At 45.1% G+C, this 23,449-nt stretch overlaps 1 protein-coding gene across 4 annotated transcripts in view; it reads right to left on the reverse strand.

Moving 5' to 3' along the window:
- Positions 1-5,503: 5,503 nt before the first annotated feature.
- Positions 5,504-23,449, reverse strand: part of asrgl1 (asparaginase and isoaspartyl peptidase 1) — a 52,846-nt gene continuing 34,900 nt past the window's right edge. The window contains exons 6-8 of one of the 4 annotated variants that reach the window (XM_078213759.1): positions 20,788-20,898; positions 5,719-5,960; positions 5,504-5,608 (exon numbers count right to left, since the gene is read on the reverse strand). In XM_078213759.1, the coding sequence (XP_078069885.1) occupies positions 5,719-5,960; positions 20,788-20,898 (353 nt within the window). In that variant the 3' untranslated portion in view covers positions 5,504-5,608. The other 3 variants (XM_078213761.1, XM_078213760.1, XM_078213762.1) reach the window with 3 other exon arrangements.

Raw genomic sequence — 23,449 nt, forward strand, 5'->3', positions numbered from 1 at the left:
TTCAGCCCCCTCTGCCACTCAATATGATCATGGCTGATCCGTGGCCTAATTCCATATACCTGTCGAGGCCCATGTCATTTGATACTCCTCTGCTCAGTAAAAATTTGTCTCTCTCAGACTTAAACCTAACAATTGAACCAGCAGCAACTGTTGTTTGAGGAAGAGTTCCAAACCGTAATCACTCTTTGCATGGAGAAGTCTTTTCTAACATCTCTCCTGAACGGCTTGGCCACATTGTCCTTCCCTGTAAATATTTTGTGGACTTCTAACAAATCACCCCTCAACCTTCTGAATGAGAGAATAAAGGCCTAATTTGTCTACCCTCTCCTCAAAACTTAACACCTGAAGTCCAGGTATCATTCTTGTAAATCTGAGTTGAATTCCTTCCTCAGGTGTGGTGCCCATACCTGCTCACAGTACTCTAAGTGGGGTCTAAGGAAGGTTTTGAAGAACTGCAGCATAACATCTGCATCCTTTAGATATGATGGCCAACATTCCGTTGGCCTTCTTGACTATTTTCTGCATCAGTTCGTGGCATTTTAAGGAGCTATGCACCTGAACACCCAAATCTTGGACATCCACTGAATTTAACTTTCTGCCTTCTAAATACCCTGATCTATCCTTTTTGATCCTAAAGGGATAACCTCACACTTGTTTATATTAAAATCCATTTGCTACAGCTTGGCCCAATCTATCAATATCCTGTTGAAGTTTTATGCAGTCCTCAACACTATCTATAATGCCACCCAATTTTGTATCGTCTGCAAATTTGGATGTTTGATTACTTAGGCCATTATCTAAGTTGTTAATCAATAATTGAGGCCCCAAGACAGATCCCTGCAGGATATCACGAGTCACATCCTGCCAAATTGAGTACTTAGAGACATAGAAACCAGAGCAGCACAGTGGTGAGCACTACTACCTCACAATGCAGGGACCTGGGTTCAATTCCGGCCTTGGGTGACTGTCTGTGTGGAGTTTGCACATTCTACCTGTGTCAGCGTGGATTTCCTCCAGGTGCTCTAGTTTCCTCCCACAGTATAAAGATGTGCAGGTTAGGTTGATTGGCCATGCTCAATTAGCATAGCATGGTAAATGTGTAGGACCTGAGTGGGATTGTGGTCGATGCAGACTTGATGGGCCGAATGGCCTCCTTCTGCACTGTAGGGATTCTATGACATCCATCGACTTCACTCTGTCCACCGTCTTTGTCACCTCTTCAAAGAATTCAATGAAGTTTTTCAGGCACGACTGATTCTTCATGAATTCATGCTGACTCTCCCTGATTAACTGAAATTTCTTGAGCTGATCAGTTACCCTATCCTTGATTAATGACTCCAACAATTTCCCCACCACAGACGTCAGGCTCACTGGTCTGTAATTCCCGGATCCCCCTGTCATCCTTCTTAAAAAGCTGATTGATATGAGCCAATTTCCAATCCAACTCCTGAATCGAGGGAACTCTGAAAGATTATAGTTCGGGCACCAGCAGTGTGTTTTCCTACCTCCTTTAACATGCATGGATGGAAACCATCAGGTCGTGGGGATTTATCACTCTTCAATTCCATGAGTATCCCCATCATTGATGATTCACAGGCTAATTCTATTTCAAGCCAGTCCCTGTTCCTCTGTTAGTTTCCTTGGGACTCCGGGCAAGCTATCCTCCCTTTCTACGATGAACACTGAAACAAAATACTCGTCCAGCAAGTCTGCCATTTCCCCATGGTCATTGACAACATTCCCACCCTCAGTCTTCAGTAGGTCAATTGTGCTTTTAACCAGTTGCTTCCCCTTTCTATAACTAGAAAAACTCTTATTGTCATTTACATCCCTTGCATGTTTCAAAGAACAAAGAAAATTACAGCACAGGAACAGGCTCTTCGGCCCTCCAAGCCTGCACCGGCCATGCTGCCTGACTTAACTAAAACCCCCTACGCTTCCGGGGACCATATTCCTCTCTTCCCATCTCATTCAGTACTTGTCAAAACGCCCCTTAAAAGTCACGACCGTATCCGCTTCTACTACCTCCTCCGGCAACGTTTTCCAGGCACCCACTACTCTCTGTGTAAAAAATCTGCCTCGTACATCTCCTTTAAACCTTGCCCCTCGCACCTTAAACCTATGCCCCCTAGTAGTTGACCCTTCCACCCTGGGAAAAAGCTTCTGACGATCCACTCTGTCCATGCCTCTCATAATCTTGCAGACTTCTATCAGGTCTCCCCTCAACCTCCGTCGCCCCAATGAGAACAAACCAAGTTTCTCCAAACTCTCCTCATAGCTAATGCCCTCCATACCAGGCAACATCCTGGTAAATCTTTTCTGTACCCTCTCCAAAGCCTCCACATCCTTCTGGTAGTGTGGCGACCAGAATTGAACACTATATTCCAAGTGCGGCCTCACTAAGGTTCTGTAAAGCGTCAACATGACTTGTCAATTTTTAAACTCAATACCCCGGCCGATGAAGGCAAGCATGCCGTATGCTTTCTTGACTACCTTCTCCACCTGCATTGCCACTTTCAGTGACCTGTGTACCTGTACACCCAGATCCCTTTGCCTATCAATACTCCTAAGGGTTCTGCCATTTACTGTATATTTCCTATTTGTATTAGACCTTCCAAAATGCATTTGTCCGGATTAAACTCCATCTGCCATCTCTCCGCCCAAGTCTCCAACTGATCTATATCCTGCTGTATCCTCTGATGGTCCTCATTGCTATCCACAAATCCACCAACCTTTGTGTCGTCCGCAAACTTACTGATCAATCTAGTTACATTTTCCTCCAAATCATTTATATATATTACAAACAGCAAAGTTCCCAGCAATGATCCCTTTCATTTTGTAATCCCTTTTTGCCACTCTTATATGTCGCTTTAAGGCCCTTTGTTTTGACTGCAATTGTATAGGGTGTTGGTGAAGCCACACCTGGAGTATTGTGTTCAGTTTTGGTGTCCTTTTCTGGGGAAGGGTCTCCTTGCTCTCGAGGGAGTACAGCGAAGGTATACCAGGCTGATTCCTGGGATGGCAGGTCTGTCATTTGAGGAAAGACTAAGTCGGTTAGGATTATATTCACTGGACTTTAGAAGAGTGAGAGGGGGTCGCATAGAAACTTTAAAAATTCTAACAGGGTTAGACAGGGTAGATTCAGAAAGAATGTTCCCGATTGTGGGGAGCCCAGAGCGAGGTGATAAGTGGTGAACCTTTTAGAACTGAGGTGAGGAGTAATTTCTTCACCCAGAGAGTGGTGAATGTGTTGAGAAAGTAGTTGGGGCCGAAACGTTGTCTGATGTCAAGAATAAATTACATACAGCTCTTAGGGCTAAAGGGATCATAATACTGAATTTGATGATGAGCCATGATCATAATGAATGGCGGAGCAGGCTCAAAGGACCAAATTGCCTACTCCTGCTTCTCCTTTCCCGATGTCGGTCTTTGTATTCATCCCATTCTGTGAGATCTGTAGTATTCTTTGCATTCTTATAAGCCCTTTCTTTTAATTTTATGCTGTCCCTTACATCGTTAGAAGTCCATGGCTTTTTTTTTGTGAGACGGAGTTTTTCCTTCTCATGGACACCACCTACTTCTGAACATTATTAAATGTTTCTTTGAATATCCTCCACTGTTCTTCAGTTGTTTTACCCATGAACATACCTAAATACGATGTGGGGTATTTGGACTTCTGAGTCCAAACACCACACATGTCAACACAAATACAGTAATGTTACTGCTTGACTGCTTATAATAAAGGAAGAAGTCTCACAACACCAGGTTAAAGTCCAACAGGTTTATTTGGTAGCAGAAGCCACTAGCTTTTCGAGAGCTGAACCTTCATCAGGTGAGTGGAAGTTCTGAACACAAAAAGGGCATATAAAGACACAAACTCAATTTACAAAATAATGGTTGGAATGAGAGTCTTTACAGGTAATCAAGTCTTAAAGGTGCAGACAATGTGAGTGGAGAGAGGGTTAAGCACAGGTTAAAGAGATGTGTATTGTCTCCAGCCAGGACAGTTAGTGAGATTTTGCAATCCGAGACAAGTCGTGGGGGTTACAGATAGTGTGACATGAACCCAAGATCCCGGTTGAGGCCGTCCTCATGTGTGCGGAACTTGGCTATCGGTCTCTGCTCAGCGACTCTGCGTTTTCGTGTGTCGTGAAGGCCGCTTACCCGAAGATCAGAGGCCGAATGCCCGTGACCGCTGAAGTGTTCCATGTCATTGTCACTGACGTCATTGATGAAGATGAACATTGATGAATATGTCATGAAGACGACGAACATCTCGTCAAGGCCATCCCCACACCCCCACTTCTTGCCTTCAAACAACTGCACAGCCTCAGACCATTGTCCGCAGCAAACTACCCAGCCTTCAGGAGAACAGCGACCACGACACCACACAACCCTGCCACAGCAACCTCTGCAAGACGTGCTGGACCATCGAAACTGATGCCATCATCTCACGTGAGAACACCATCCACCAGGTACACAATACACACACTTGCAACTCGACCAACATTGTCTACCTGATACGCTGAAGGAAAGGATGTCCTGATGCATAGTACATTGGGGAGACCATGCAGACGCTACGACAATGGATGAATCAACACTGCTCGACAATCACCAGGCAAGAGTGTTCTCTTCCTGTTGGGGAGCACTTCAGCGGTCACAGGCATTTGGCCTCTGATCTTCGGGTAAGTGTTCTCCAAGGCGGCCTTCACGCCACACGACAGCGCAGAGTCGCTGAGCAGAGACTGATAGCCAAGTTCCGCACACGAGGACGGCCTCAACCGGGATCTTGGGTTCATGTCACACTATCAGTAACCACCACGACTTGCCTGGACTTGCAAAATCTCACTAACTGTCCTGGCTGGAGACAATACACATCTCTTTAACCTGCGCTTAACCCTCTCTCCACTCGCACTGTCTGTACCTTTAAGACTTGATTACCTGTAAAGACTCGCATTCCAACCATTATTTTGTAAATTGAGTTTGTGTCTTTATATGCCCTTTTTGTGAACAGAACTCCCACTTACGTGATGAAGGGGCAGCGCTCCGAAAGCTAGTGGCTTGTGCTACCAAATAAACCTGTTGGACTTTAACCTGATGTTGTGAGATTTCTTACTGTGTTTACCCCAGTCCAACACCAGCATCTCCCCATTATAATAAAGGAGTCAGTGAAAAGCCTCTTTAAAGCAAAGAGTAGCAAGAGAGAAAATCTCAAGAACAGCCCTCAGACATTTTGACCCATGACCTTGGTATACAGCAGATGTTCTTACGGAGATGGAGTAGAATTAGCTGTTTTGTTTTGTCCAGTACCTTATTCAACACCTGAAACTGCTGACTTTCCACTAACATTCTGTTCTTTTGTGATCCAAAGCAACGTGTGGCATCAAGCTGTTTTATCATGGAATCCGTGAATAATTAAGGAATGTCTTCACTGACACTCCGTGAGGGGCAGAGAAGAGGCCAGTGGATTGTGATTTGAAAAGTCAAGCCTGACTTATTTCCACTCATCTCTCACTCATGGTGATTGAAGCTGATTATGGTGTCCTTAGTAATCAGATTACTCAGCACGGATCAAGGATCAAACCAGGAATCTTCCTGCTCTGCAAGACTGAAAAGATTGACTATAAGGGAGCATGTATTTTATGAATAACTCGTGATATTTGGTAGATGAAGTTACTCATCAATAGTCCAATACAATAGAATACTTGGAATGAATACCTAGATGTCGCTTCTTGCCCCGTGCTGGAAGGAAGTATCTTCAATGGCAGAATTGCGAATCTCGCCCAAAGCAATGCCATAATACAACTTATCACCCGCTACTGCAGCCCATGGCATATTTTCAGTGGTGAACTTGGCTGTCCAATCCCCAGCATTATTAACGACTATCACTCCAGCACGACTCTGTAATCTGGCCAACAGGCGCTGAAGGCCAGTGTCAGCAGCCTCTGCTGGAGACATGCCTGTGGTAAGATAAAATACAATGGTTACTTTTTACCTAAACCTACATATACATTTCCTTGGACAGAATCATAGAATCCCTACATTGCAGAAGGAGGCCATTCAGCCCATTGAGTCTGTACTGACCACAATCCCACCCAGGCCCTATTCCCATAACACTTAAACTGCTAATCCCCCTGACACTAGGGACAATTTTAGCATGGTCAATCAACCTAACCCACACATCTTTGGACAGTGGGAGGAAGCTGCAGCACCCAGAGGAAACCCATGCAAACATGGAGAGAACGTGCAAACTCCACATAGACAGTGACCAGGCTGGAATCGAACCTCAGTCCCTGGCGCTGAGAGGCAGCAGTGCTAACCATTGTGCCACCATGCTGCCCATATGAACAATTTAGTGAGAATTTTACAAAATAGGCTATTTGGCCCAACTACTCCAGTGTTTATGCTCCACAATGGACTCATATTTCACATATCCTTCTATTCCTATACATGTACTTAATTAGCATCCAATAAAGACATCTATGTTATTCATCTCAGCTACACCATGGACACAATTCCATTATCTAAAAAACACTCTGGGTAAAAGACTAATTCATTCATTATAGGATTTATTAGTGAACATCTTGTATTCATATCATCTAATTTTGGACCCTTCACCTTCTCTATGATTACACTATCAAACCCCTTCTTCGTTTTAAAGACAAATCTAAGCAGATGTCCTCGGCATAGTTCCAGCAAAATGCAATTTGAAAATAATTAAAGTTAAAAGCAAAATATTGCGGATGTTGGAATGAAACAAAATTAGAAAATGCTGGAAAATCTCAGCTTGTCAGACAGCATCTGTGGAGAGAGGATAGAGCTGGAACATGAGGGGGCTGAGCTCATCACAAAGTGCATCAACAGATGCTGTCCAGGCTTACGTGTAGAATGGCTGCTTGGTTGAGAACTTGGAAGGCCATCACTTATGAAATCTGAATCCAGAAGGCGGCGGCAGCCTCATGAGAGAAAGTGGCCGATTCAGAGCAATGGTATCAAACAATTACACATAGAAAGTGGTATCTTCAGCATTTGGTAGTAATGGGTTGGCGCTATTCTCTCTCCACAAATGCTGTCAAATAATTGAAGTTAATGATTGACTGTTAACACGCTACAATAACTCCACGAGTCAGCTGTAAAGGTGCTTATTGCACAAAATAAAGTCAAGCAAAACCACTAGTCTTGGTGAACACAAATAAGTGCCAACCAGGACAATACATCAATGGACCCACTCAGGGGCTTGCTTTATTAAGTGCACGGTATACAAGTAATTACCAATCCCCAGGGAGCTTGTGTTCTTATGAGTTCTACAGGGAAGTCAATTAGTGATTTCCCCATGCAAGTCTTGGGGGTTATCACTTTTGCCGATTGTGCAAATTTTCTGATAGTCAGTATTAACTATAACCCCCATTTGATGCTATCTACATAATATTGAAATTGTACTTCTGATTCCCAAGTACAAACTCACCAAGGATCCTTCAGCTGCATCTTCCAAATCCACGACTGCTACCATCTGGAAGAACAAGGGCAGCAGGCACATGGGAGCACCACCATCTGGAGGTTGCCCTGCAAGCCACTAACGATCCTGACTTGGAAATATATTGCAAGAAGTCTCACAACACCAGGTTAAAGTCCAACAGGTTTATTTGGTAGCAAATACCATAAGCTTTCGGAGCACTGCTCCTTCGTCAGATGGAGTGGAAATGTGCTCTCAAACAGTGCAAACAGACACAAAATCAAGTTGCAGAATACTGATTAGAATGCGAATCCCTGCAGCCAGCCAAGTCTTAAAGATACAGACAAGGTGGGTGGAGGGAGCATTAAACACAGGTTATAGAGATGTGTATTATCTCCAGACAGAACAGCTAGTGAGATTCTGCAAGCCCAGGAGGCAAGCTGTGGGGGTTACTGATAATGTGACATAAATCCAACATCCCGGTTTAGGCCGTTCTCATGTGTGCGGAACTTGGCTAAGTTTAAGACTTGGCTGGCTGCAGGGATTTGCATTCTAATCAGTATTCTGCAACTTGATTTTGTGTCTGTTTGCACTGTTTGAGAGCACATTTCCACTCCATCTGACGAAGGAGCAGTGCTCCAAAAGCTTATGGTATTTGCTACCAAATAAACCTGTTGGACTTTAACCTGGTGTTGTGAGACTTCTTACTGTGTTCACCCCAGTCCAACGCCAGCATCTCCACATTATGACTACCTTGGAAATATATTACCATTCCTTCACTGTCGCTGGGTCAAAATCCTGGAACACCCTCCCTGGAACACAGTGAGTGTACCTGCACCACATGGACTGCAGCGGTTCAAGAAGACAGCTCACCACCACCTTTTCAAAAGGAAATTAGGGATAGGTAATAAACTCTGGCCCAGCCAGCTACACCCATATCCCATTAATATATTTTTTTTAATTGAAGAAACTGAACACTAGTTTCAGGACTAATTTGCCATGGAAAATCACATTCAGACAGTCTGGGAAATTACATTTAACCTCGAGTTTCTGTTTTGTAATCACATTGCTATTCAGTCTAGTACTTTGCTCCTTCACTCCATGCGCTGATCATAGTTCTGAGTCTACCATCAACTGGCTTTTTAGGAGACCCGATTTGCACATCCATTACCCTTATCTATCCTGTTATTTTTAGAGGGAGGGGGTTGGCGAAGGTGGCTGGTCAAGGCAGGGGAGGGGGGCAACAAAGGCAGAGATGGGTGGGGGTGAGGCAAAGGTAGGGGAGGGAGGGGCAACAAAGGCAGGGGAGGTAAACCTTAGATAGGGCTCTGCCCCATTTCCCAAATGGAGCTGGACAAGGATGGACTGGTCATGCTTCCCACTCCTCCCTCCAGCCTCAAAATTGAGGGCAGGCAGGAAAGCCCCAGCCTTTCCATGTAAAATTGCTGACAAGCAAGGGAGTAGCAGGAAAACCAGGGAATTTTACGGATCCCCCCACCCCCGACCTCAACCAACCCCACCTGCTGGAGACTGTAAAATTTAGCTCATAGTTCTTCATTCATAAAATGCAATCTCCTGGGAATATAAACTCAATGGTATAATCGTAATAAAACCAATGTCATCTTGTAATTAGTCGCAAGCAGCACGTATAAGAAAGACCATTAAAGTTTAGAGGGCATGACTTCATCAGAAGTACAAGGGGAACCAATAGGACGAAAGTCTGACGTGTCCTCTGGGCCTGGTCAGCATCAAAGAACAAAATAAATTACAGCACAGGAACAGGCCCTTTGGCCCTCCACGCCTGCACTGACCATGCTGCATGACTTAACGAAAACCCTCACCCTTCCGGGGACCTTTCCCTCTATTCCAATCCTATTCATGTATTTGTCCAGACGCTCCTTAAAAGTCACTACTGTATCTACTTCCACTACCTCCCCCGGCAGCGAGTTCCAGGCACCCACCACACTCTGTGTAAAAAATCTGCCTCGAACATCTCCTTTAAACCTTGCCCCTCGCACCTTAAACCTGTGCCCCCTAGTAATTGACTCTTCCACCCTGGGAAAAAGCTTCTGACTATCCACTCTGTCCATGCCTCTCATCATCTTGTAGGCTTCTATCAGATCGCCCCTCAACCTCTGTCGTTCCAGTGAGAACAAACCAAGTTTCTCCAATCTCTCCTCATAGCTAATGCCCTCCATATCAGGCAACATCCTGGTAAATCCTTTCTATACCCTCTCCAACGCCTCCACTGGTAATGTGGCGACCAGAATTGAACACTATGTTCCAAGTGCAGCCAAACTAAGGTTCTATAAAGCTGCAGCATGACTTGCCAATTTTGAAACTCAATGCCCCGGCCAATGAAGGCAAGCCTTCTTGACTACCTTCTCTACCTGCATTGCCACTTTCAGTGACCTGTGTACCTGTACACCCAGATCACTTTGCCTATCAATACTATTAAGGATTCTGCCATTTACTGTATATTTCCTCTCTGTATTAGACCTTCCAAAATGAATTACCTCACATTTGTCCAGATTAAACTCCATCTGCCATCTCTCCACCCAAGTCTCCAACCGATCTATATCCTGCTGTATCCTCTGATGGTCCTCATCGCTATCTGCAAATCCACCAACCTTTGTGTCGTCCGCAAACTTACTAATCAAACCAGTTACATTTTCCTCCAAATCATTTATATATATTACAAACAACAAAGATCCCAGCACTGATCCCTGAGGAACGCCACTTGTCACAGCCCTCCATTCAGAAACGCACCCTTCCACTGCTACCCTGTGTCTTCTTTGACCGATGTGGAGATGCCGGCGTTGGACTGGGGTAAACACAGTAAGAAGTTTAACAACACCAGGTTAAAGTCCAACAGGTTTATTTGGTAGCAAAAGCCACACAAGCTTTCGGAGCTCTAAGCCCCTTCTTCAGGTGAGATGAGGACCATCAGAGGATACAGCAGGATATAGATCGGTTGGAGACTTGGGTGGAGAGATGGCAGATGGAGTTTAATCTGGACAAATGTGAGGTAATTCATTTTGGAAGGTCTAATACAGAGAGGAAATATACAGACTCACCTGAAGAAGGGGCTTAGAGCTCCGAAAGCTTGTGTGGCTTTTGCTACCAAATAAACCTGTTGGACTTTAACCTGGTGTTGTTAAACTTCTTTCTTTGACCGAGCCAGTTTTGTATCCACCTTGCCAGCTCACCTCTGATCTCCTGCGACTTCACCTTCTGCACGAGTCTGCCATGAGGGATCTTGTCCCTGTAGACAACATCCACTGCCCTACCCTCATCAATCATCTTCGTAACTTCCTCGAAAAACTCGATCAAGTTCGTGAGACACGACCTCCCCTTCACAAAACCATGTTGCCTCTCACTAATACGTCCACTTATTTCCAAGTGGGAATAAATCCTGTCTCGAAGAATCCTCTCCAATAATTTCCCTACCACTGATGTAAGGCTCTCCGGCCTGTAATTACCTGGATTATTCTTGCTACCCTTTTTAAACAAAGGAACAACATTGGCTATTCTCCAATCCTCTGGAACCTCCCCTGTCGCCAGTGAGGTTACATCCTGTGGTCTGAAAAGTGATGTGGAGATGCCGGCGTTGGACTGGGGCAAACACAGTAAGAGTTTTAACAACACCAGGTTAAAGTCCAACAGGTTTATTTGGTGGCAAATGCCATTAGCTTTCGGAGCGCTGCTCCTTCGTCAGATGGAGAGGATATCTGCTCTCAAACAGGGCATAGAGACACAAAATCAAGTTACAGAATACTGATTAGAATGTGAATCTCTGCAGCCAACCAGGTCTTAAAGATACAGACAATGTGAGTCCACTCGAGAGGGGGCTTGACAAGGTGGTCGAGAGCATAGGAACAGGAACAGAACATTCAGCCGGTCGAGCCTGCTCTGCCATGCAACACTATCATGGTTGATCAGACACTTCAATACCTTTTACCCACACTATTCCCACAACCCTTTACATTGTCAATTAGAAATCTATCAATCCCTGAGGCGGCTGAGGGACTTCACTGGTGTATTCTGGGAGAAGTTGGCCCAGCAACATCTACAAAGAAGTGGGAAGCAGAATATCTGGTGTCAAGAAGCAGCTTAACATTCCAGGATATAGATGTTTCAGGCGGGATAGAGGGGGATGTAAAAGGGGTGGGGGAGTTGCACTACTGGTCAAGGAGAATATCACAGCTGTACTGCGGGAGGACACCTCAGAGGGCTCATACAGCGAGGCAATATGGATAGAGCTCAGGAATGGGAAGGGTGTAGTCACAATGTTGGGGGTTTAATATAGGCCACCCAACAGCCAGCGGGAGATCGAGGATCAGATATGTAGACAGATTTTGGCAGGTGTAAAAGTAACAGGCTTGTGGTGGTGAGAGATTTTAACTTCCCCTATTGACTGGGACTCACTTAGTGCTAGGGGCATGGATGGAGCAGAGTTTGTAAGGAGCATCCAGGAGAGCTTCTTGAAACAGTATGTAGATAGTCCAACGAGGGAAGGGGCCGTACTGGACCTGGTATTGGGGAATGAGCCCGGCCAGGTGGTCGACGTTTCGGTAGGGGAGCACTTCGGGAACAGTGACCACAACTCAGTAAGCTTTCAGGTACTGATGGATAAAGATAAGTGTAGTCCTCAAGTGTAGGTGCTAAATTGGGGGAAGGCTAATTACAACAATATTAAGCAGGAACTGAATAATGTGGATTGGGGGCAGATGTTTGAGGGCAAATGAACATCTGGCATGTGGGAGGCTTTCAAGTTTAAGTTGATAGGGATTTAGGACCGACACATTCCTGTAAGGATGAAGGATAAGTATGACAAGTTTCCGGAACCTTAGATAACAAGAGATATTGTGAGACTAGTCAAAGAGAAAAAGGAAGAATTTGTCAAGGTTAGGAGACTGGGAACACACGAAGCAAGTGTGGAATACAAGGAAAGTAGAAAGAAACTTAAGCAAGGAGTAAGGAGGACTAAAAGGGGTCACGAGAAAGCATTGGCCAGCAGGATTGAGGAATATCCCTTGATATACATATATAAAGAGGAAGAGGTTAGCCAGGGAGAGGGTTGGCCCACTCAAGGACGGGAGAGGGAATCTATGCGTGGAGCCAGAGGAAATGGGCGAGGTATTAAATGAGTACTCTGCGTCAGTATTCACCAAAGAGAAGGACTTGGTGGATGATGAGTCTGGGGAAGGGTGTGCATATTGTTTGAGTCATGTTGAGATCAAAAAGGAGCAGGTTTTGGGGTTCTTGAGAAACATTAAGGTAGACAGTCTCCAGGGCCTGATGGGATATACCCCAGAATACTGAGAGTGGGAAGGGAGGAAATTGCTGGGGCCTTGAGAGAAATCTTTGTATCCTCACTGGCTACAGGGGAGGCCATGATGTGGAGATGCCGGCGTTGGACTGGGGTAAACACAGTCTCACAACACCAGGTTAAAGTCCAACAGGTTTATTTGGTAGCAAAAGCCACTCGCTTTCGGAGCGTTGCTCCTTCATCAGGTAAGTGGGAGTTCTGTTCACAAACAGGGCATATGAAGACACAAACTCAATTTACAAAATAATGTTTGGAATGCGAGTCTTTACAGGTAATCAAGTCTTAAAGGTACAGACAATGTGAGTGGAGAGAGGGTTAAGCACAGGTTAAAGAGATGTGTATTGTCTCCAGCCAGGACAGTTCGTGAGATTTTGCAAGCCCAGGCAAGTCATGGGGGGTTACAGATAGTGTGACATGAACCCAAGATCCCGGTTGAAGCCGTCCTCATGTGTGCGGAACTTGGCTATCAGTCTCTGCCCAGCGACTCTGCGTTGTCGTGAAGGCCGTCTTGGAGAACGCTTACCCGAAGATCAGAGGCCGAATGCCCATGACCGCTGAAGTGTTCCCCAACAGGAAGACAACACTCTTGCCTGGTGATTGTCGAGCGGTGTTCATTCATCCATTGTCATAGCGTCTGCATGGTCTCCCCAATGTACCATGCCTCGGGACATCCTTTCCTGCAGTGTATCAGGGAGACAACATTGGCCAAGTTGCAAGTGTATGTACCCTGTACCTGGTGGATGGTGTTCTCACGCGAGATGATGGCATCCGTGTCGATGATCCGGCACGTCTTGCAGAGGTTGCTGTGCAGCGTTGTGTGGTGTCGTGGTCACTGTTCTCCTGAAGGCTGGGTAGTTTGCAGCGGACAATAGTCTGTTTGAGGTTATACGGTTGTTTGAAGGCAAGAAGTGGGGGTGTTGGGATGGCCTTGGTGAGATGTTCGTCTTCATCAATGACATGTTGAAGGCTCCGGAGAAGATGTTGTAGCTTCTCCGCTCCGGGGAAGTACTGGACGACGAAGGGTACTCTGTCCACTGTGTCCCGTGTTTGTCTTCTGAGGAGGTCGGTGCGGTTTTTCGCTGTGGCGCGTCGGAACTGTCGATCGATGAGTCGAGTGCCATATCCTGTTCTTATGAGGGCATCTTTCAGCGTCTGGAGGTGTCTGTTGCGATCGTCCTCATCCGAGCAGATCCTGTGTATATGGAGGGCTTGTCCGTAGGGGATGGCTTCTTTAACGTGTTTCGGGTGGAAGCTGGAGAAGTGGAGCATCGTGAGGTTATCCGTGGGCTTGCGGTACAGTGAAGTGCTGAGGTGACCGTCCTTGATGGAGATGCATGTGTCCAAGAATGCAACTGATTCCGGAGAGTAGTCCATGGCGAGTCTGATGGTGGGATAGAACTTGTTGATGTGATCATATAGTTGTTTCAGTGATTGTTCACCATGAGTCCAAAGGAAGAAAATGTCATCGATGTATCTAGTGTATAGCATCGATTGAAGGTCCTGTGCGGTGAAAAGGTCTTGTTCGAACCTGTGCATGAAGATGTTGGCATATTGACGTGTGAATTTGGTCCCCATGGCTGTTCCGTGTGTCTGGATGACAGGGGAGGTCCCAGAGGATTGGAGAATAGCCAATGTTGTTTCTTTGTTTGAGAAGAATAATCCAGGTAATTACAGGTCAGTGAGCCTTATGTCAGTGGTAGGGAAATTATTGGAGAGGATTCTTCTTCATGGGTAAAATGGGTATAGAGGGATATGGGCCAAATGCGGGCAATTGGGATCAGCTTCGGGGTTTTAAAAAAAAGGGCGGCATGGACAAGTTGGGCTGAAGGGCCTGTTTCCATGCTGTAAACCTCTATGACTCTGAGACAGGATTTACTCCCACTTGGAAATAAGTGAACGTATTAGCGAGAGGCAACATGGTTTTGTGAAGGGGAGGTTGTGTCTCACTACCTTGATCGAGTTTTTCCAGGAAGTGACGAAGATGATTGAGAGTAGTGGATGTTGTCTACATGGACTTCAGTAAGGTCCTTGACAAGGTCCCTCATGGCAGACTGGTGCAGAAAGTGAAGCGCATGGGATCAGAGGTGAGCTGGCAAGGTGGATCCAGAATTGGCTTGGTCATAGAAGACAGAGGTAGCAGCGGAAGGGTGCGTTTCTGAATCCTCAGGGATCAGTGCTGGGATCTTTGCTGTTTGTAATATATATATATAATATATATATAAACGATTTGGAGGAAAATGTAACTGGTTTGATTAGCAAGTTTGCGGACGACACAAAGCTTGGTGGGTTTGTCACAGCTGAGATGCAAAGAAATACTGAGAATTTCATGTGAGCTGATTAACTGGTTGTGCCACATTACTGCCTAGTAGTTCGGTGTTTTGTAAAATATTACAATCCCATGTTGTTCTTTTTCCGTAAAATTTGGAATAGAAGCATTCTGCAAGATAAACTATAGTTATAACACAACTGTTATTTTAACTTGCTGTATTTAAAACTCCCTTTGCTCAAAAGCTTATTGAAAAACAATAAGCATTTGGAAAGTGAAGGAGGAAATTTTCCAGAAAACCATATTTGTATCATCAAACATATTTACATATTGGACTAATTGGCACCACTCATAACGGGCCAACAATGCAGAGGGGCACCCCCGGATGGATATTCGATCGGGTCCCCCCCTGCACAGCTGAGAGACTCACGAATTTCAGAAACTACGGAAGATCCCTAATCTGCCTAGCAACAGCGCAGCTGCATTTTAAACTGGCCAAGGCAGACATAAAAATCTGATAAACTAAGAGATAAGGATAAAAGGTTAAGAATGAAATACCCCAGACACCCAACAGGACAGGATGACATTAACACTCAATCTCACAAGCAGGAAACACAGACACGGAACAATAGGATCAATTCAAATAAGAGGACACATAGAGATGGTAATGGGAAACGCATTTAGACACCGGGGCAGGACCAAGTAATCCCATTAACACGAACACACACCATACAAATGCTAATCCATGAAACTTCCTAGGGACTTTTGAAACTGACAGACCACTTTATACATTGTGTAAAAAAAGGCATAATCAAATGTTCCCGCGCGAATTTTGGATCCCTATAAAGATCCAGAGCTGATGTGATTTAATTGAGATCAACGTGGCCAAGCCACTGTTTCTGAGCTGGCTACGGGGGTCTCCCTGGGATCCCAGTAATTGTACAATAAAGACACGCTTTGAACCTTGATTTGCGACTCAACTTCTATTCTGCACTGGTAAGGGATATTTCCCTACAACAGAAAGGCTTTGAGAACAGGAAAGATCGACACCGACAAGGAGCATTCAGAAGAAAAATAAGACAAAGGTTGCTATAGACCAAAGATTTTGCAATTAGTGCTCAAAAATGTGGAGACATTTCAGATGGTTTGAAATCAGTGGGAGACTCACCCACAATGGTGTGATGCAGGTCACATTTTGGAAAACTCCGAACTGAAGGTAATAATGTGGCACAACCGGTTAATCAGCTAACATGAAATTCTCAGTATGGGACATATTTTCTCTTCACCTCAGCTGTAACTCGTGTCCATTTAGAGTACAGGCAAAATGATTACCTACTTAATTGGATTGCTATTGCTGTTTGGGTTCGTTTCAGCCCAGACTAACAAACAAAACAATTATTCTTTAAAGCCCATTACATAAAATCATAGGAGCATCCTGAGATTTTCTGCCTTTAAAAAGCATGGTGAAGAAAATTCCCATTGATGGAAAAGAACACCATTTTTTGTTTTCATTACAAGAATATTTGCTGCCTCCTACAGGAACTAAATGGTGCAGCTACAGAATTTATGTGATACTTACAGCATAGGCCTTCAATTTAAGATTAAACTTTTCAAGTATGTGCTCCAAATATGGAGCCTCATCTGTATGAAGGCGATTTAGGCACACATCATACCCATCCATCATTTTTTAAAATTCATTTTTAGGGACATGGGAATTGCCAGAAAGGACAGCAGGTGAAGAAAGCAAATGGTATGTTGGCCTTCATAGCGAGAGGATTTGAGGATAGGAATGAGGACGTTTTACTGCAATTGAATAGGGTGTTGGTAAGGCGACACCTGGAACATGGTGTGCAGTTTTGGTGTCTTTATCTGAGGGGAAGGTTTACCAGGCAGAGGCCTGGTAATGGCAGGTCTATCATATGAGGAGAGACAAAGTCAGTTAGGATTATATTCACTGGAGTTTAGAAGAATGAAAGGGGATCTCATAGAAACTTGAAATCTAACAGGGTTCTCCAGGGTAGATTCAGAAAGAATGTTTCCAATGGTGGGTGAGTCCAGAACTAGGGTTCATAGTTTGAGGATGAGGGGTAATAAACCTTTTAGAACTGAGGGGAGGAGAAATTTCTTCATCCAGAGGGTGGTGAATGTGTGGAATTCACTGCCACAGAAAGTAGTTGTCTGATTTCAAGAAGAAATTAGCGAAAGCACTTGGGGCTAAAGGGATCAGGATATTGAATTTGATGATCAGTCATAATCAAAATGAATGTCGGAGCACCCTCGAAGGGCTGAATGGCCTACCCCTGCTTCTAGTTTCTATGTTTTTATTTATTGTCCTTGAAAAGGTGAGCTGCCTTATTCAACTGCGACAATCCGTGTGCTGAAGGGGCTTCCAAAATGGAGTTCCAGGGTTTTGACCCAGCAACAATGAGACAGTTCCAAGTTAGGATGGGGTATAGTTTGGTAAGGAACTTGTGCCTCCATGCATCTACTGTCCTGGGTCCTCTCGTGGTGAGATTTCATGCTTGGAAGCAGTAGCCTTAGCTAGCTACTGCACTGCATCCACATTTGTCCTTGACAATGTCTAGGTTATTGGGTGTTGTGGCAGCTACATCCTTCCAAGCAAGTATTCCACTACATTGGTAATTTGTGTCCTGTAAGCAGTGGACAGGCTTTGCAAAGTCAAGTGCTGAGATACCAAACAGAATATACAGTCACTTACAGGTGATCGTGGAACTGCAAATGGGACTGAACACTTTGGAATTATACGTAAAGAGCCTTCGTTGTGATGGAGGGAGGGTCATTACTGAAGCAGCTGAATATCTTGTGCAGCGATGCTCCTGGGCTCAGATGACTAGCTTCCAACAACTACAACCATCATCTTTTGTGCTAGGTTTGACTCCAAACAATGAAGAGTTTCCCCCAACTCCCAAACAATGGAGAGTCTCTTCCATTTCCTTCTATTTTATTGGGGCTCCTTGGTCAAATGCTGCTCTGACTGCAAGAGCAGTCACTCCTAACTCACATAGAATTCAGTTTTTGGTGCTCGTTTGGTCCAAGTCTGCAACAAAGGCTGGAACAGAGTGCTTCAGGAAAAGCCTGCACCAAGGATTAATGAGTACATGACACGTAATTACAATGTTGATAACTCCTTCTCTCACTTTGCTGATGACCGAGAATGGTTAATAGGACAGTAATGACCAGGTTGAACTTATCCTCATTCTTCTGAACACAATGTACCTTGGCAATTTTTCACATTGAGAGTGTCACATTGTACTCCAACAGCTTGGCTGAGATGCACCAATAGTTCCAATAAGCCAAAATGGCATTGAGGCCAGAATCCTCAAATGCCACCTTGAACCCAGTCCCACCACTCCCACTGGGAGGAATGGTGGCAGGAAGTATTTCACATCTACAGTTCAAAGAGGCAGCAATACATTTTAAATTACAGCTGTCTTCAAACATAAGCAATTTTTGTTACTGTGAGTTTCAAAACACAACTTGTGGAATGTCGACATTTCAGGAAATAGGTCTAAACCAACTGAAGTGTGGTGGCAGGGGGTCTGAGCATGAGGGGTCACGTAGATTGTGTGGGGAGCTGAGCTGGCATGGATGAGGTCACATGAGGGCAATTTTTGGTTATACTGTTTTTCTTTGCACTGGGACAAAGTTCCAACATTTGCTACCAAATAAACCTGTTGGACTTTAACCTGTTGTTAAACTTCTTACAAAGTTCTGCAGCATGGATATGAGCCTTTTAAACAGCCCACCTCAGCACTCAGCAGCCCTTCTGACTGCCCCAGAGCTCTTTCTTGGAGAGGCGGGCCCAACAGCCTTTAGCACCAGCCCCTCCAGAACATTCCTTGATCAGGAATGAATGCATGATCAAGAATTTTCCTGACTGGTATGCTTCTGGCCTGGGAGCAAATCTTAGGCCCTTCGAGCATTACAGCACAGTGAGAACAGGCTATTTATGGGCAGTACAGTGAACATTTTCACTAGCTCACAGAAAACAGAGATTGTGTCAGATAATTGGAGAGATGTATCCAGTGGAAAAAGAGATTAAAATTAAATCTTAGAAATAACAGATCACCAAGTGGTGGGAAAGTTAATCAAGCATCACAAAAGAAGCTTTGATGATCATGTCGAATGCTGAGAACTACAACCAGATACTCAACAGTCCCAGAGAACAGACAGAAGAATCAAAGAATCTCTGCAGTGCTAAAGGAGGCCATTTGGCCCATCTAGTCTGCATCGATTCTTCCACAGAGCATCTTACCCAAACCAACCCCCCACGCATTTGCCCCACTATTCCCCCTAACCTACACATCTTTGGACACTAAGAGGCAATTTAGTATGGCCAATCCACCATCTTTGGAATATGGGAGGAACCCACAGCACCCGGAGGAAACCGACGCAGACACGGGGAGAATGTGCAAACTCCACACAGACAGTCACCCAAGGCTGGAATTGAACCCGAGACCTTGGCGCTGTGAGGCAGAAGTGCTTGCCACTGTGCCACCGATGCTATTTGATAAAGTAAATCCAGATTTTTGAAGAAGTTATTGGGTGATTCAACGAGATAAAGATTTCCAAAAATTTCTGTTAAATGGGCTCATGAGGTGCTCTTTGCAAATGTTATGTCCAGGGTATGAAGAGTGAGGTGACAACATGGATCACAAATTGGATAAATGGCCATAAGCAAAGGCTGATTTTAAAGGCAAAAGCTTTTCAATGGTGATGAATGGAGTTTCCCAGGACTCAGAGTCCGCTCCTGTTTATTTATATTCATCATTAATATGGAGGAAACCCAACTCGCACAGTAATTAAACCTATGGATGATATCGAATTGCAGGGTTAACATAGGAGCTTAGGAAAGGAAAATAGATTGCAACCGGATTTTCAGATATTGAGGGTCTTTTAATGGAGAAATAAGTTTGCAGTTATGCATTTGGAGATCAGCATAGCCTCTACTTCCTACTCAAAAAATATACAAATGCAAAGCTGAGGTGTAAAAAATACAGGGTGCAGCTGCAGTGGTGTAAAAGGTATAGGGTACGGCTATAGTGGTGTAAAAGGTACAGGGTACAGCTGCAGTGAGTGAAGGCTTCAGGTTGCAGGTGAGGAAGATTTGAGCAAGTTCATTGACTAAAAATCCAAGCAAGTTGCAGCTGAAGTTAACAGGGTCCAGAGCTGTATTGCCTGGACTAAATTTAGTACAAAATAAGAGCCATGGTAATAAGGCTTAAGTGAGACCGCAAATAAAAACAGAAAATGTTCAAAAATAAGCAGTGAATTAGGCAGCATCTGTGGAGAGAAACAAAGTTAAATGATCTTTCTTCAGAAATACCAGTAAGACCTAATGCATAGAAATTTGGTGCCCTAACCTCAAAAATGACAATGTGGCTCTACAGAACACGGAGCGAATTGCAAGAAGGATGATCTTGTAGTCTATGTAAGGTAGGCAGGGTCCCAGGATGCATCCTAGCAGCTTATCTAACACTTCCATCTTCACTCCAGCTCCGTACAGATGAGATAGCCTCTTACTTACCCAGTATACTGCAAAGCGGTGAACATGGGATGGTTACCAAAGCAACATCTTGACATTACTGTTGGCATCACATCCTCAGCATTTTTAAGTTCATAATCTTAAAATTAGGCCAAGGTATGATTTTGCAATTTGTATATTATGTTGACGCACCACATAACATTCAATAGATAGTTGAAAAATAGGACTACCTTGTTCCATGTAAAATGTAATCAATCTAGCCAGAGTAATCTTCATAATTGCCTCCCCTTTTCCTGTGGTAGAGACTGCACCACTCAGGTTATCAGCATAGCCTCCACTTCCTGCTCAGAAAAACAGATGCAAATGTCAAGCTGACTGCATTGGATCAGAATCAACCTGTGGAAAGTTGAGATGGAGGGTTTTATCCATCCACTGGACTTGACACATACATAACACACCAACAGTGTGGCAAGTCCCAGAGTTTACTCAATCACAAAGCAATAGGATACAAATATTATCCCAAAAGTCAATCTGCCTGAAATGATACATCAGCTCTGACTGAGATTCCCATGATGTGGAGATGCCGGCGTTGGACTGGGGTAAACACAGTCAGAAGTTTAATAACACCAGGTTAAAGTCCAACAGGTTGATTTGGAAGCAAAAGCCACACAAGCTTTCGGAGCTCTTAGCCCCTTCTTCAGGTGAGTGGGAATTCTGTTCACAAACAGAGCTTATAAAGACTCAGACTCAATTTACATGAATAATGGTTGGAATGCGAATACTTACAACTAATCAAGTCTTTAAGAAACAAAACAACGTGAATGGAGAGAGCATCAAGACAGGCTAAAAAGATGTGTATTGTCTCCAGACAAGACAGCCAGTGAAACTCTGCAGGTCCAGGCAACTGTGGGGGTTACTAATAGTGTGACATGAACCCAATATCCCGGTTGAGGCCGTCCTCGTGTGTGCGGAACTTGGCTATCAGTTTCTGCTCAGCGACTCTGCGCCGTCGTGTGTCGCGAAGGCCGCCTTGGAGAACGCTTACCCGAATATCAGAGGCCGAATGCCCGTGACCGCTGAAGTGCTCTCCAACAGGAAGAGAACAGTCTTGCCTGGTGATTGTCGAGCGGTGTTCATTCATCCGTTGTCGCAGCGTCTGCATAGTTTCCCCAATGTACCATGCCTCGGGACATCCTTTCTTGCAGCGTATCAGGTAGACAACATTGGCCGAGTTGCAAGAGTATGTACCGTGTACCTGGTGGATGGTGTTCTCACGTGAGATGATGGCATCTGTGTCGATGATCCGGCACGTCTTGCAGAGGTTGCTGTGGCAGGGTTGTGTGGTGTCATGGTCACTGTTCTCCTGAAGGCTGGGTAGTTTGCTGCGGACAATGGTCCGTTTGAGGTTGTGCGGTTGTTTGAAGGCAAGAAGTGGGGGTGTGGGGATGGCCTTGGTGAGATGTTCGTCTTCATCAATGACATGTTGAAGGCTCCGGAGGAGATGCCGTAGCTTCTCCGCTCCGGGGAAGTACTGGACAACGAAGGGTACTCTGTCCACTGTGTCCCGTGTTTGTCTTCTGAGGAGGTCGGTGCGGTTTTTCGCTGTGGCGCGTTGGAACTGTTGATCAATGAGTCGAGCGCCATATCCTGTTCTTATGAGGGCATCTTTCAGCGTCTGGAGGTGTCTGTTGCGATCCTCCTCATCCGAGCAGATCCTGTGTATACGGAGGGCTTGTCCGTAGGGGATGGCTTCTTTAACATGTTTAGGGTGGAAGCTGGAGAAGTGGAGCATCGTGAGGTTATCCATGGGCTTGCGGTACAGTGGTGACCGTCCTTAATGGAGATGCGTGTGTCCAAGAATGCAACCGATTCTGGAGAGTAGTCTATGGTGAGTCTGATGGTGGGATGGAACTTGTTGATGTCATCATAGAGTTGTTTCAGTGATTGTTCACCATGAGTCCAAAGGAAGAAAATGTCATCGATGTATCTAGTGTATAGCATCGGTTGAAGGTCCCGTGCGGTGAAGAGGTCTTGTTCGAACCTGTGCATGAAGATGTTGGCATATTGAGGTGCGAATATGCCATCTTCAATATGCCAACATCTTCATGCACAGGTTCGAACAAGACTTCTTCACCGCACGGGACCTTCAACCGATGCTATACACGAGATACATCGATGACATTTTCTTCCTTTGGACTCATGGTGAACAATCACTGAAACAACTCTATGATGACATCTACAAGTTCCATCCCACCATCAGACTCACCATAGACTACTCTCCGGAATCGGTTGCATTCTTGGACACACGCATCTCCATTAAGGATGGTCACCTCAGCACCTCACTGTACCGCAAGCCCACGGATAACCTCACGATGCTCCACTTCTCCAGCTTCCACCCTAAACACGTTAAAGAAGCCATCCCCTACGGACAAGCCCTCCGTATACACAGGATCTGCTCGGATGAGGAGGATCGCAACAGACACCTCCAGACGCTGAAAGATGCCCTCATAAGAACAGGATATGGCGCTCGACTCATTGATCAACAGTTCCAACGCGCCACAGCGAAAAACCGCACCGACCTCCTCAGAAGACAAACACGGGACACAGTGGACAGAGTACCCTTCGTTGTCCAGTACTTCCCCGGAGCGGAGAAGCTACGGCATCTCCTCCGGAGCCTTCAACATGTCATTGATGAAGACGAACATCTCACCAAGGCCATTCCCACACCCCCACTTCTTGCCTTCAAACAACCGCACAACCTCAAACAGACCATTGTCCGCAGCAAACTACCCAGCCTTCAGGAGAACAGTGACCATGACACCACATAACCCTGCCACAGCAACCTCTGCAAGACGTGCCGGATCATCGACACAGATGCCATCATCTCACGTG

Source organism: Mustelus asterias, chromosome 5 (genome assembly GCF_964213995.1).
Source record: "Mustelus asterias chromosome 5, sMusAst1.hap1.1, whole genome shotgun sequence".
In the NCBI taxonomy this organism is placed as follows: domain Eukaryota; kingdom Metazoa; phylum Chordata; class Chondrichthyes; order Carcharhiniformes; family Triakidae; genus Mustelus; species Mustelus asterias.